The sequence below is a fragment of the Ceratotherium simum genome, unplaced genomic scaffold (assembly GCF_057802395.1).
Source record: "Ceratotherium simum simum isolate JZ-2026a unplaced genomic scaffold, ASM5780239v1 HiC_scaffold_43, whole genome shotgun sequence".
Taxonomy (NCBI): Eukaryota; Metazoa; Chordata; class Mammalia; order Perissodactyla; family Rhinocerotidae; genus Ceratotherium; species Ceratotherium simum.
Genome location: NW_028261259.1, coordinates 1,130,235 through 1,144,357, shown reverse-complemented (window position 1 = coordinate 1,144,357; position 14,123 = coordinate 1,130,235). Strand labels below are relative to the sequence as shown.

The window sequence follows — 14,123 nt, the reverse complement described above, 5'->3', positions numbered from 1 at the left end:
CAGAGCTGAGGCATAAGGCACAAAGATAGTAGGGGGCTCTTTTCTTAATGAAAAGCTTCTGTTAGCTATTTCACATCTCTCTTGTTGCTGCTTTCAGAACTACAGTTCTGTGTCCTCAGATAGTTATTTAATTTAGATGATTGAGCAAGTACTGTGTGGTAGATACTGTGAAATACTAGAATTTGAGATTCTTCTCTGAAGCTTATAATCAAGAAAGAGACCTTAGCCTTAAATATTTGTAGCATCAGGTGGATATGGTAAATACAGAGAGATACAGTCTGCACCACTTCAAAGGTAGGAGACAGAGAAGTTTGATCATAAGACAAATGGTTGATTTCTACATCAAGCTCAATATCAGAATCAATTTTTTTTTTTGGTGAGAAAGATCAGCCCTGAGCTAACATCCATGCCAGTCTTCCTCTTTTTGCTGAGGAAGACTGGCCCTGAGCCAACATCCATGCCGATCTTTCTCTACTTTATGTGGGACGCCACCACAGCATGGCCTGATAAACAGTGTGTCGGTGTGCGCCCGGGATCCAAACCCGGGCCGCCAGCAGCGGAGCGTGCTCACTTAACTGCTATGCCACGGGGCTGGCCCCCAGAATGAATTTTTCTTTTTTGAGATCATTCAAAATGCTGATAATCTTAAATTTTATGTATGTTAAAGTCCTGGTAATGTGACTTTTATGATGGCGAGATACTTTGACAGGGTTAGACAATAAGTCAAGAGTAATTTTTCTACCCAGGAAAAATGATGTTAGAAGGCAATAAATACTATGCTGACAAGTTTATGTAAACGAATGGGCCCATTGGAGAAGAGTGAAGTTACAGTCTAAATTCCCTCAGAGAAGACTATTCTTGTTTTAGTGCTTGAGGTAGATTATAATATGATTACTGCCATTTGATGCAACTACTACAGTATTCCCAGTTGTAAATGACTAAATCCTGAATTACATTAATAAAAGGAAGAAGTTTGATCTGAAAGGAAATTTTATAAGAAAATAAGAATTACAATTAGCTGTACATGAGTACTAAAAATGTACAAAATCTTCTCTTTATTCCAGTGTTAGCATGTATTTTATACCAAAGGATTGACCTAGTGTGCAGTAGCTTATCTCTGTCCAATCGAACTTTCTGCAGTGATAGAAGAGTTTTATATCTGCACTGTCACATGTGGCTACTGAGTACTTGAAATAAAGCAAAGGTGACTGAGGAACTGAAATTTTAATTTTATATAATTTCAGTTAATTAAAATGAACATTTAAATAGCCATGTGCCTACTTGTAATTATAAATGATAGAATTAGAGATTTTATCATGTCATTAATATTATAACAAATTGCATGTGTTTTATGAAACTATTAGTGACTTTGAATTGTATCTATATATAGTCTTTATTTCTCATCTGATTCTCTGCTTACTAGAGAAGCTTTTGAATTTACTATTTGACCTCAGATTCAATGTGACTAAACCCAAATTTAAATGATGTAAGCCAGGTGATAATCAGAATTTTTAAGACAAGGTACTATTAGGTTTTGATGGTTTGAATGAGAACAAAGGGGAGCCCTACAATTGCTTCAGGGTTTATCAACAGCAGAGAATCCTCCCTCACCTCTTCCAGCTCCTGGTGGTACCTGCTTCCCTGTCTTGTGGCAGCAGATCTCCAATCTCTGCCTACGTCTTTCACGTGATCTTCTTCCCTCCATGTCTCTGGGTCCTCTCCTCTTATAAGGACACCAGTCATTGAATTGAGGGCCCACCCTAAATCCAGGATGAGTTCATCTGCGGATCTTTAATCACATCTGCAAAGACCTGTTTCGGAATAAGGTCACATTCTGAGGTTCCGGGTGGACTTGAATCTCTGGGAGATGTTATTCAACCGACTACCTCCTCTGCTCTCAAGTTGAGGTTGGGAGCTGGCTCAGGCAGATCTGAATGGTGACAATATCAGAGGAGTTGTTTTCACCAACAATAATGGAGGAGTTGTTTTCCTCAAAAGTACTTGATTCAATGTAATAAACTTAAAAATCATAATGTTTTTTGAAATCATGATGGTGATTCTTAAATTCATATGGAAGAGAAAATTTACAAAATGAAATAATTTTTGAGAAGCAACCACCAAACAAAAGAAACATGAAGGAGAAAAAGGACAAAGGTGACATATCAAAGCATTTCCCCAGTTCTGTTAACAAAAACGGCAAATTAACGTACACACAGAACAAGTCTCTCCACTGAAGCAACCGTTCAGTTGGACAATACTGACGGAATCATGTGTTTCAGAACTCAGAAATATAATAAAAAACTTACAGCATCCAGAAGAGTGATTAATGAAGGAAACATGGCTGAATTTGGGTAAGAAAGCATTGTGGTGTTTTTGGTTAATGCCTACCCGCTGCCATTCTTTGGTACAGCAGAGGTCGTGAGGATGGGAGGAAAGATTCCTTGCATGGCTCCCTCATGCCAGGAGACAAATACTAACCTGCTTCTTAAAATAGGGTGATTATGTGACGGGGTGGTAGTGATCTGTCTTTCGGGCCCCTGAGGGAACAGCGCAGAAGGTGACACATATTTCTCCCCCTCAGGCTGGAGGGACTTTCCTGGTGGTGTCATTGTCTGATGAAACATTTAAAGGTCTATGCTACTGGTAGATGCCTGCGCAAGGGATGATGTCCAAGACAGGAGAGAGACATAAATAGCTGGAAAGGAGGCATCTGAGGAGAAAGTTTTTTGGGGAATGAAAGCTTAGAAAGGCCACTGCATCTACCAGAGAAGCTGGAGTGTAATGTACATGCCCAGGATTGGATGGGTGCTCAGAGAAGAACTGAGAAGACCTGGGATTGCACCTCTGGCAGATTTGTGGGCTCCATGCAGGTAGGGGGTGAAGTCTAAGGAAGAAATGCAGGGGTACCTGCTGCAAAGGCTGGAGATTTTAATTTTATCTTTTTTTAAAATGTGTTCTTTTATTTATTTATTTATTTATTTATTTATTTATTTATTTCTCCCCCAAAGCCCCAGTAGATAGTTGTATGTCATAGTTGCACATCCTTCTAGTTGCTGTATGTGGGACACGGCCTCAGCATGGCCAGAGAAGCTGTGCATTGGTGCGTGCCCGGAATCCGAACCCGGGCCGCCAGCAGTGGAGCACGCGCACTTAACCCCTAAGCCACGGGGCCGGCCCAAAATGTGTTCTTTTGGATCCTTGCATTTAAAGAAATCTCTGTCTCTGTCAGGTCACTTGCTGATTGTTAAGATAACTGAAAACAGATTTCAGTGACCACATACATCAAAAAACATAGTCTTTGCAAAAATAGTTTGAAAAGTCACTAAACAAAAGGATGACTGCAGCTCATAAAAAGCCACAACAGCAAAATCTGGAGAGTGAGGAGAATCTGATTCTCACAACAACCACATTGTAATATGCAAAATGTCCAGTTACCACTACAAAATTACAAACGATATGAAGCTACAGGAAAGTATAGCTGGTTCAGATGAAATAGAGTGGAAATTGACAGAAATTTTTCCTGAGGAAGCCCAAGCGTTGGACTCATGAGACAAGGACTTCAGAATAACTCTCTAATATATGCTCAAAGGGCTAATGGAAAGTAGGGACAAAGAACCAAGGAAAATAAAGAGAATGATGTCTCAATTCAGAGAGAATATCAATAAGGAGAAAAAATTGTAAAAGAACCAAATAGAAATAATTTAGTATTACCGTTGCACTTCCTACTCCCGCCTCCAACCTTAAATAACCACAAATTGACTTCTTGTCTGTACAGATTTGCCCATATTTGACATTTCATGGAAAAGGAATCATATAATAAGTGGTCTTCTTTGACTAGACGCTTTCACTTAGCAGAAGGTCTTAAAGGTGCATCCATGGTGTAGCACGTGTCCTTCATATGTTTTTGGCTGAAGAACATACAACGTACAGAAATACGGATCACACTGTGTTTATACATTCATCAGATGATGGATATTTGGGTTGCTCTGGACCACCATTTGCTGGTCCAACTCTCAGCTTCAGTGGCCCAACGTCAATGTCTCCCATCACCCTTCCTATTCACTGCCATCCAGTCAGCTCCGCTCTGCTTAGGCACCAGGTCTTCTCAGTGTAAACAGTGGTGGAGCCCTTAGCAAGGGCCCTAAAAGGCAGAGGTGGTGATGGGTCGTGTCCACCTCGCTGAAGACTGCCAAGTCCAACGCATGCTTTCCAGGTGCATCAACTTTAACATAAACAATTAGAGCCGAAATTCCCAAGGTTGCTGACACATGTCGTCTCCAGTGTTTCCTCTTATAAAACTTCAAGTATAGGGCCTCCTAGTAGACATCTGTCATCCTTCTTGGTTTCTCAGCCACTGAACCCCTATCCTGTGTTTGAGGGCTTCCCTCACTTTATGATCCTGGGGGAGATAACACCAGCTTCCCGATTTAAAAGCAGAAAATGCCAGATATGGCCATTTGCAGCCTCCCCACTGCAGCCAGGGCACCGTTCCGTGGATCAGACGCACCCACGCAGACTCTGACCCAGGAGGGGGGACCTACGCTCTGATGAAGATGGATTTGGACAACAGCTAATAGAAGCGGCCTCAGCGAGGCTCCAGCCCGTCCCCGTCCTCCCAGAGGCTCCGTGAGCGATCACTCTAACAATCCTCTGTTGCACACAATCAAGAGCCCTGAATGAGAGCCTGGCGTTGGTGCTGGAAGTGGGGAGATGGTCAGGAGGGGCCCACAGTTCACATTCCAGCCTCGGTCTAGGATGGGGGCCTCTTACCAGACTCCCGGCCATTGCATTCTTTAGGTTTCTCCCCAGTAGGTCATCTTCTGGCACACAGTAGGGTCAGAGTTTGTGTTGAAGGTTTTACCACATACAGTGCACTTAGAAGGCTTCTCTCCAGAGTGAGTTAACGTGTGGGTTATTGAATGCTACTGCATATTGATCAGATTAGAAGGATGAGGGTGTGCTGAAGGCTTTTCTTCACTGAAGGCCAGACTCCAAGAGGATTCCCAGTGATCTCTGTCTCCTGGTATTCATATCCTGTGTAGTTCCCTCCCACTGTGTGGCAGGATCAGTCTGGGTGACCAACACAATCCAGATGAAGAGAGAATATGGCCTTCTGAGGCTAGGTCATAAAAGACTTACGGCTTCTGCATGGGCTCTTTTGGATCACTTCCTTTGGAGGGAACCTGCTGCCATATTGTGACGATACTCAGCACCATGGAGAGACCTACATAAGGAGAAACTGAAGGACCCCTGCCAACAACTGGCACTAATTTGCCAGGGATGTGAGTAAGCTACCTTGGAAGTGGACCCTTCAGTCCCAAAGACTTTAGATGACTGCATTTCTGGTTGACATCTTGCTTCTCATGAGAGATCCTGAGCTAGAACTACATAGCTAATCCATTCCTGAACTCTTGACCTACAGAAATTGTGAGATAATAAATGCTTGTTGTTTTGAACCACTAAATTTTAGGGATAATTTATTACACAACAAATAATTTATACATCCAATGTGAGTCCCGAAGATGCCCGAGAGATGGCAGATCAATGAATGCTTTCCCACAGTTACTATATTCATATCTACCTATTATGAATTCTCTTATGCACAGAAAGGTAAGAGTTAGTGGTGAAAGATTTCCCAAAATGATTGCATTCATAGGGTTTTTCTCCAGTGTGAGTTCTCACATGTTTCTTAACAGATGAGAGATTATTTAAAGCTTTCCCACAGTCACTGCACTCGTAGGGTTTCTCTCTGTAATGTATTCTTTTGTGCACAGTAAGAGAAAAACTACTGCTGAAGGATTTTCCACACTCATTAGACTCACAGTTTTTCTCCAGTATGAGTTCTCACATGCTGTGTCAGATGTGAGCTCTTCCTAAAGGCTCTACAACAATCATGACATTCATAAGGTTTCTCCCCTGTATGCATTCTATTGTGGACAGTAAGGGAGGAGCGCGTGATGAAGCCTTTCCACAGTGATTACATTCGTAATGATTCTCCCCAGTATGAACTCTCCTGTGCCTTTTGAGGATACATCTAGTGCAGAAGACGTGAAAACACTGGTTACATTCATAGGGCTTTTCTCCAGTGTGAATTCTCATATGCAGTCTAAGGGATGAGGGATTACTGAAGGCTTTCCCACAGTCACTGCATTCATAGGGTTTCTCCCCATTATGTATTCTCTTATGAACAGTGAGGTAAGAACTGCTGCTGAAGGATTTGCCACATTGATTGCAATCATAGGGTTTTTCTCCAGTATGAATTCTCTTGTGCTGAATAAGATTAGATTTTGTGCTGAAGACTTTAAAACACTGATTACACTCGTTGAGTTTCACTCCAAGATGACTTCTCTCCTGTTGATTAAGAAATGAATGCTAACTATAATTTATAATATTTTTAATATTCAATGCTATCATAGGAATTTTTCTTCCAGGAATTCTGCTATGTATAACATCATTATAATTGGTGTTTTTGCCACTTTGAGTGCCTGTATATGATTTCTGCTGGTTTGAGTTCTCAGAAGTTAAAAAAGATGGATGCTTTGCCATAAGTCCTTATCAGATTCACAGAGCATCTTCTGATAAGTTTAAGACAAATTTATGTTTGAAACACTCAACATCTGAGTCACATTTATGGAAACATTTACTTGTGTGAACACTCAGGGAAGAAAAAATTTTGGAGATAACTTATGCTTCTCTCCAAATTCACAAGAGTTTCAGGGTACCTCTCCAGAGGGACAACTTTTTCTTGGGAAAATGAATCCCTTGGTAACTTTGTGGCTTTTCTAATTTATGGTATTTTCCTACTGTGGAAAATCAGAAATCTTACCATTTTTAAACCTTTAGATTGCTCTTCTCTAAAAACATGCTGCTTAGAAGTTAACCCTTGGACTTTAAGTAGAGTCTCCAAATCCAAAACAAATTGAAAAGAAATTTAAGTTGATGAAGGAAAGAAAAGGTAAAATGCACACATTAGTGAAGGTAGACCCGAAGGGGTTAGAGATTTTCAGGAGGTTTACAATGAAAGGGACACGAGTGTGAAAATTTTAGGTTTGTATTAAAGAAGACTCTAGAAATATTGAGATTGATGCTGATGGAAAGAAGGAATTGTCAGGAATGTAAAGTGAGAAGGAACTAGACAAAGAGCTCATATGAGACTTAAATTTAAGAAGGAAGAGAGAGATCTTTTTCCCCCCTCTGAGGCTAAAGTAAAGTATGAGATAATGAACAGAAAGTTAAAGAAAAAGAAAAGGAGGTCCACGAGGAGGCTCATACTAAACGTTTTTGGCCTTCTTGTCGGAAAAAAAGGGCATTTTACAAATGTCTCTGATTGACATTTCCTAATGTAATACTCCAAACTGTCAAGCCACAGGCCAGAGAGGTTCCTGACAAAGACTCATATATACCTAGTGCTCACCTGGACAGGTGCCTGGGAGAATTCCTCTTTCCTCTGTCCTCGCTTTATCTTCTTGCTCCAATTCGGAGAGCAGACTAGGTTTATCAACTTGATTCCCTATACATGGAGAAAAGACATATGATGTAGGGGACTCTGCATGGGACAAGAAGCCTCACCATGGAACTGAGGCCCACACTTCTATAGATGAGCAGGTGTGACTTTAGGAGCAGCAGTACAATTATCCTTGAATTCTAACAAATATAGTAAAACTATCTTTCACCAAGAAAAAAAATGCAAGCATCCTCAGTCAATATCCAGGGTGATGGGATAACTGGTCCCAGAAGTTCATGCCCAGTTTCAAATACAGACTTAAAAGCCCCAAAGCTTTTATCCATGGAGAACATGAAGTCAGGGCAAGGAGTAGATCTTCAGTTGATAGGGAAGGCATTAGACCACAAGCTCCAGGATGGTAGGGACCTTATTCCCTAATTCCTAATTCCTAGCACAGACCTCATTCACCACCATATTCCTAATTCCTAGCACAGACCCAGGAACATAAAGGTGCTTAAGAAAGACTTGTGAGAAGTGATGTCAGTGACAATGGTGGAGTAGGTAACTCTCAAAGTCCAACACTCTACAAAACACCAGCAAATAAACTGGTAAAAACTGTCAGAATCAACTTGATTAGAACATTGGAGAGTTATAAAAAGTTTACAGCAACCAGAATAATGCTTAATCAAAACAAAGAAGTGAATTTGGTAAGAGAGCTCTGTGACACTTTAACTGACCCTGGCCCATCACCTGTTCCCCACCATGGCAGTCACCTTGAAGACAGCAGCCTGTGTTCCTACTACTGGAGGGAGCAGAACGGATTTTCTTCTCAAAGAGCTGTGGTTGCTTGTTTTGACCTGTGTGGTGGCTCCCTGAATGACTGGCTCAAAGGGCTTGCTTTTATTTTGTCTAACTCCAAACTCTCTCAGTGCTGAGGTGGCTATGAAGGGTGGAGGGCTGGGGCATGTGCCAAACACATTTAAATGTATTAGCCACTGCTGCCTGGGGCAAGGGAAAACCATTAAACCAAACAAAAGACTAACCAAAAAGTCTAAGAGGAAAGCAGGGAATAAGATGTTTCGGACAAAAAAGGCTTCGAAAAGCTCCCACATATTCCTAGGTATACGTAAGACCACGCACATACCCAGGGCTGGGTGCATGCTCCGAAAAGACCTGAGAAGGCACTAAGCCCTCACCTTTGATTGACCTTCCTGCTCTGCACAAGCAGGAAGTGAAGGCTAAGACAGAGTTGGCAATCGCCCGATTGAGTTTTGAAAGCACGCTCCAAAATATACACAGAGACCATCTGCAAAGACTGTGAGTTTTTGGGTTCTAGGTATTTAAGGAAATCTCTGACAAATCACTAGCTGGCCATTAAGCTAACAAAACAGAGACTTCAGTGGCCACACGTGACTAATACAGACATTGCAAAATTAGTTCAGAAATGTCACCAAACAAACAACACCAACTACAACAAGCAACAACAACAAAACTTAGGGATGGGGGGAAATCTGATTTACAGAATTGCCAGACTATAGCCAAACGTCCAGTTTTCAACAACAAAAAAAATGAGTCATGCAAAGAAACAAAAGTGCTTGGCCCATTACAGGAAAAGGAAATTAACAGAAATTGTCCCCAAAGAAGGGACTTTCCAGACAAAGACTTCAAATCAACTATTTTAAGTATGCTCAAAGAGATAAAGGAAACCATGTGCAAAGAACTAAAGGAAATGGAACTCTTACCAAATAGAGACCATGAAAAAGATAGAAATTATTGGGCCTTGCCCGGTGGTGTAGCAGTTAAGTGCGCGTGCTCCATTTCGGTGGCCCAGGGTTCGCAAGTTCGGATGGTCAGAGCCGCTGTCAGCGGAGACAAGTTCCAGGGGCGGGGCTGTGAACGGGTACCAGGTTTGGTGGGCGAATGCGTGGGAGGGATAAGGCTAGGGTGTGGTGTGGGGTGGACTGGGACTCAGCGACTCTAAGGGGAGGGCTGTGGGAGGAAGTCAATAAATACAAGAAAGCAAGAAATGAGAAATGGAATAAAAACAAGTAATAAAAGTAGCAGACTTAAACCTTAACATATTAACAGTTACTTTAAATGTAAATGATCTAGATACACCAATTAAAAGGCAGAGTTTAAAGGCCAGCGGGTGGCACAAGGGATTAAGTGCCGGGCTTCGGATCCTGGGTGCTCACTGACACACCACTTGTTAAACCATGCTGTGGCGGTGTCCCATATAAAGTAGAGGAAGATGGGCATGAATGTTAGCCCAGGTCTAGTCTTCCTCAGCAAAAAGAGGAGGATTGGCAGATGTTAGCTCACGGCTGATCTTCCTCACAAAAAAAAAAAAAAGGCAGAGTTTAGTAAAGTAGGTAAAAGACCATGACCCAAACTATATGCTGTCTACAAGAAGCTCAGTTCAAATATATCGACTTGGGTAGGTTGAAAGTAAAAGGATGGAAAGTTATACTGTGCAAACATTAATAAAAAAAGCCAAGTGTCTACACTAATATCATAAGGTGGATATCAGCTCAAAGAAAATTACTAGTGACAAAGAAGGACGTTGCATAATGATAAAAAAGTGAATCTACCAAGAAGATAGTAATTAGAGCATCAATATACATGAATTAAGAACTGATAACTGAAAGAAAGAAATCCAAAGTTACAGTTAGGGACTTCCACGGCCCTCTCAACACCTCCCTTAGCAATTGATAGTACTGCTAGACAGAAAGCAAGAATAGAGAAGAACTGAACAATGCCACCGAACAACAGTATCCAGTTGACACGTACAAACCACTCAGTTGACGTTTATAGGATCCTCCACCCAACATCACCAGAATGCACATTCTAATCAAGCACCCATAGAACTTTCACCAAGATGGGTCATAAAACAAGCTTCAACAAATTTAAAATAGTTGAAATCATACGAAGTATGTTCTCTGACCATATCCCAAATCAATTTTGTTTGGAAAAGCTCCAAATGATTGGAAATGAACACATTTATAAATAAGCATGCTTCAGAGAGGAACTCTCCAAGGAAATAAAAATAAGTAGAACTGAATGAAAATGAAAATACATCAAAATTTGTGAGATGCAGCTAAAGCGATGACAAGATGGAAATTTATAACACTAAATGCTTACATTAGAAAACAGGAAAGTCCTTAAACCAATAATCAAAGCTCCAATCTCAAGAAATTAGACAAAGAAGTGCAATGTAAACCCAAAGCAAGCAGAAGTAAGGGAATAATAAAAATAGGAACCAAAATCAATGACTTTGAAAATAAATACAATCGAGGAAATGAAATAAAAGTGATAAAGCATTATGAAAGGAAATAAAGTCCTTGATTAAGTAGAGAAATAGTGTATTTATCAATATCTACTGTTGTAGAGAGGTCATTTCCACTCACAGTATTTGATTCAACATAATAAAGTTACAAGCATAATATAATTTTTACAAAATGAAAATGTTGGGTCTCAAATTCACATGAATTAGAAATTTTACAAGGAGAAATAAGAACTTTTTAGACAAATGAAGCACAAGAGGGAATATGGAAAAAGTGACATACCAACGCATTCTCTAACGTTTGTTATTGGAGAAAAAAATCCAACAAAAATGACAAATTGAAGGAGGCATATAGAGGGTCCAGAAACAATTCATTGTGTGTATGGACTTAGTCTGTGATAATGTTAGCATTTTGTATAAGTTGGAAAATGATGTTTTAATAAATAGTTTGAGGAAAATATTGTCTACGTTAAAAAATTAAGTAACTTTTGATTTGGGAAAAAATTCCAAATATATTTGAAAGCTAAAATGTAAAACTCTGAAGAAGTCAGAAGAAAACAAAAGGAAATATGTATAACCTAGATATTCTACCCAACTATGAATCTTTGTAGTAACTATCAGTTGATGAAACAAAACAGAGAGGGTACAAGGGAGGATGGCCTGAAAATTTCTAAGTTACGAAATGAATTTTTGAGGTTAGAGAGGTGGAAGAAGAAATACAGAATGTGCTTACTGTATACATAAAAATGGAAGAAATAGCTAGAGTCAACAGCAAAATCTTTGAGGATAGCCATTAATCCAATCCTATTTGTGAGGCTTGATGGCTGAAGGGAGTTGTAAAAATAGAGGAACTCTTAAAAATAGAGGAGAGGGGCCGGCCTGGTGGCGAGTGGTTAATTTCGCGTGCTCCACTTCTGTGGCCCGGGGTCTGCAGCCGCAGGTTCAGATCCCGGGCATGGACCTGCATACCGCTCATTCAGCTATGCTGTGGGGATGTTCCACATATAAAAAATAGAGAAACATTGGTGTAGATGTTAGCTCAAGGCCAGTCTTTCTTCCTCAAACAAAAAATAAAGGAGGATTGGCAACAGATGTTAGCTCAGGGCCAATCTTCCTCACCAAAAAAAAAAAAAAGAAAGAAAGAAAAAATAGAATAGAGGACGCTTTGATAAACAGATAAAGCAATTTCAATTGTTTTATAATATCTGAATGAAAAACCAGAGTGGTTTATTGGTTAAAGACCTAAAAATGGGATAGAGATTTATGAGATAAAACCTCAGAATGCCTGTTGCCCCTGAAACTTATTCTGCTCCTTAAACCTTTCAAAGACCTTCTTATTGGGTCTCATTAGAATAATGTAGCACTTTGGGGACAAAGATGCCTAATAGCCCCTCACTGGAGGCCAAGATGGAGAAGACCTCCACGGCCACCATGACCTTGCCCTTGGTGCTGTGGTAGACGGGCAGGAAGGTGACCCAGACACTGCAGAACACCAGCATGCTGAACGTCAGGAACTTGGCTTCATTAAAGGTGTCAGGCAGGTTCCAGGCCAGGAAAGCCACAGTGAAGCTGCCCAGGGCCAAGGAACACAGGTATCCCAGGACAGAGTAGAAGGCAGTGACCAAGCCCTTGTTGCACACGATGATGATGTGGCCGTTTTCAGAGTGTGCGTCTGTGTCAATGATGGGAGGAGAGGTTCCCAACCAGTTTCCACAGATAATCAGTTGAGTCAGGGAGCCGATGGGAATAACAGAGTTAGAAGCCCCTGATACCAGTAACCACCTCATTGTTCCTCCTGGTTTCATAGCCTTGAGTGCCAGAATCATGGTAATGGTTTTGGCCAAAACAGTAGAAGCAGCCACAGTGAACACAGCTCCACATGTGATTTGTTGGAGGATGGAGGTGGCTGTGTTGGGATAGCCAATGAAAAGTAAGGAGCAGAGGAAGCACAAGAGGAGGGAGGTGAGAAGGACAGAGCTGAGAGCACAGAGCTGTGAAGCACATGACAGAGAAGCACAGAGCTGTGCAGATCAGAGCCATTCTAAGTAATCCTCAAAGGCCAGGAAGGTCACAACCTTGGGGAGACAGTCATTTCTCTCACTGTTTGGATACTCATGAGCTGGTCATCAGATACAGTGCTCTGCATCTGGGGAAATAGTAAAGACTCATTGTTTCAGTTTCACAAATTCTTCATTTTGGCCATGATTAAGAAAATGGTCAGGGGCCAGCCCAGTGGCATAGTGGTTAAGTTCATGTGCTCCACTTCAGCAGCCTGGGGTTCATGGGTTTGGACCCCGGGCGCAGACCTACACACCGCTCATCAAGCCATGCTGTGGCGGCATCCCACATACAAAATAGAAGATGGGCACAGGTGTTAGCTCAGCGACAATCTTCCTCACCAAAAAAAAAAAAAAGTCACTTTTGCTGTCACTGTGTGTACAGATCGCCTGTGATACAATACTCAGACACAACTGATGAAGCATCTCCATTCCTGACTTAGGGAGAATGTTTTCAGCTGCAGTTAAGACCAAACCCAGTCAAAGGATCTTCAGCATATGGTGGGTCTGTGTTGGCTCCTCCTGTGGCTCAGTGATGTCATCAATGACACAGATCTTCATAACTTTTTTATCTACTATTCCCAATGGTTGTGACATTTTTTTGTGTGTGTGTGAGAAGATCGGCCCTGAGCTAACATCTGCCAATCCTCCTCTTTTTCTTTTCTTTTTTTTTTTTAGATGAGGAAGAGTGGCCCAGGGCTAACATCCATGCCCATCTTCCTCTACTTTATATAGGATGCCGCCACAGCATGGCTTGACAAGCAGTGCATTGGTGCCCGCCCGGGATCCGAACCGGCGAACCCCGGGCCGCCACAGTGGAGCGCGCGCACTTAACCGCTTGTGCCACTGGGTCAGCCCCTGGTTATGACATATTTTTTGTTGTTCTTCTTCTAGAATCACCAATTTATTTTTCTGAAATAAACCTATAAAAAGAAATTCAAGACAAAAAGCCTTAAAGGTTTCTGACTAAAAATTTGGTTTATGCATTTGTATAGAAATGGAATCATGGAATAAAGTTAGTGAGGTCATTAACAGTGCTGGTAGGCACACACATTTTAGATACATATGTCCAACCTCCTACCCAGACGTATTCTAATGAGTACAATTTCTTATAACAGACATATAGTGAATAAATGCAATTCCCCATAACATGTATGCAAAATAAGTTCTGCAGTAACTGTAGTCTCAGGGTTAAATTATATTCCACAGCTGATTAAATAAACCTCTGTAGTAAAGAAGAGAAATATCCCAGGAGGTTTTTTCCCTATCTGTCTAGTTATTTATTTATTATTTCAGCTTTATATTGCGATACGATTGACATATATCAATGGTAGGTTTA

General features: G+C 41.1%; 2 protein-coding genes across 12 annotated transcripts in view; one reads left to right on the top strand and one right to left on the bottom strand.

The window, feature by feature from the left end:
- Positions 1–14,123, top strand: part of LOC147911331 (ral guanine nucleotide dissociation stimulator-like) — a 72,635-nt gene that overhangs the window by 11,159 nt on the left and 47,353 nt on the right. The gene's annotated exons all lie outside the window — the stretch shown is intronic.
- LOC147911332 (uncharacterized) lies at positions 4,942–12,514 on the bottom strand. Its single transcript, XM_087428012.1, is given in 4 exon segments — positions 4,942–5,824; positions 5,826–5,964; positions 5,967–6,351; positions 12,092–12,514. Coding segments are annotated over 4 exon segments (1,194 nt in total). The 3' UTR covers positions 4,942–5,577.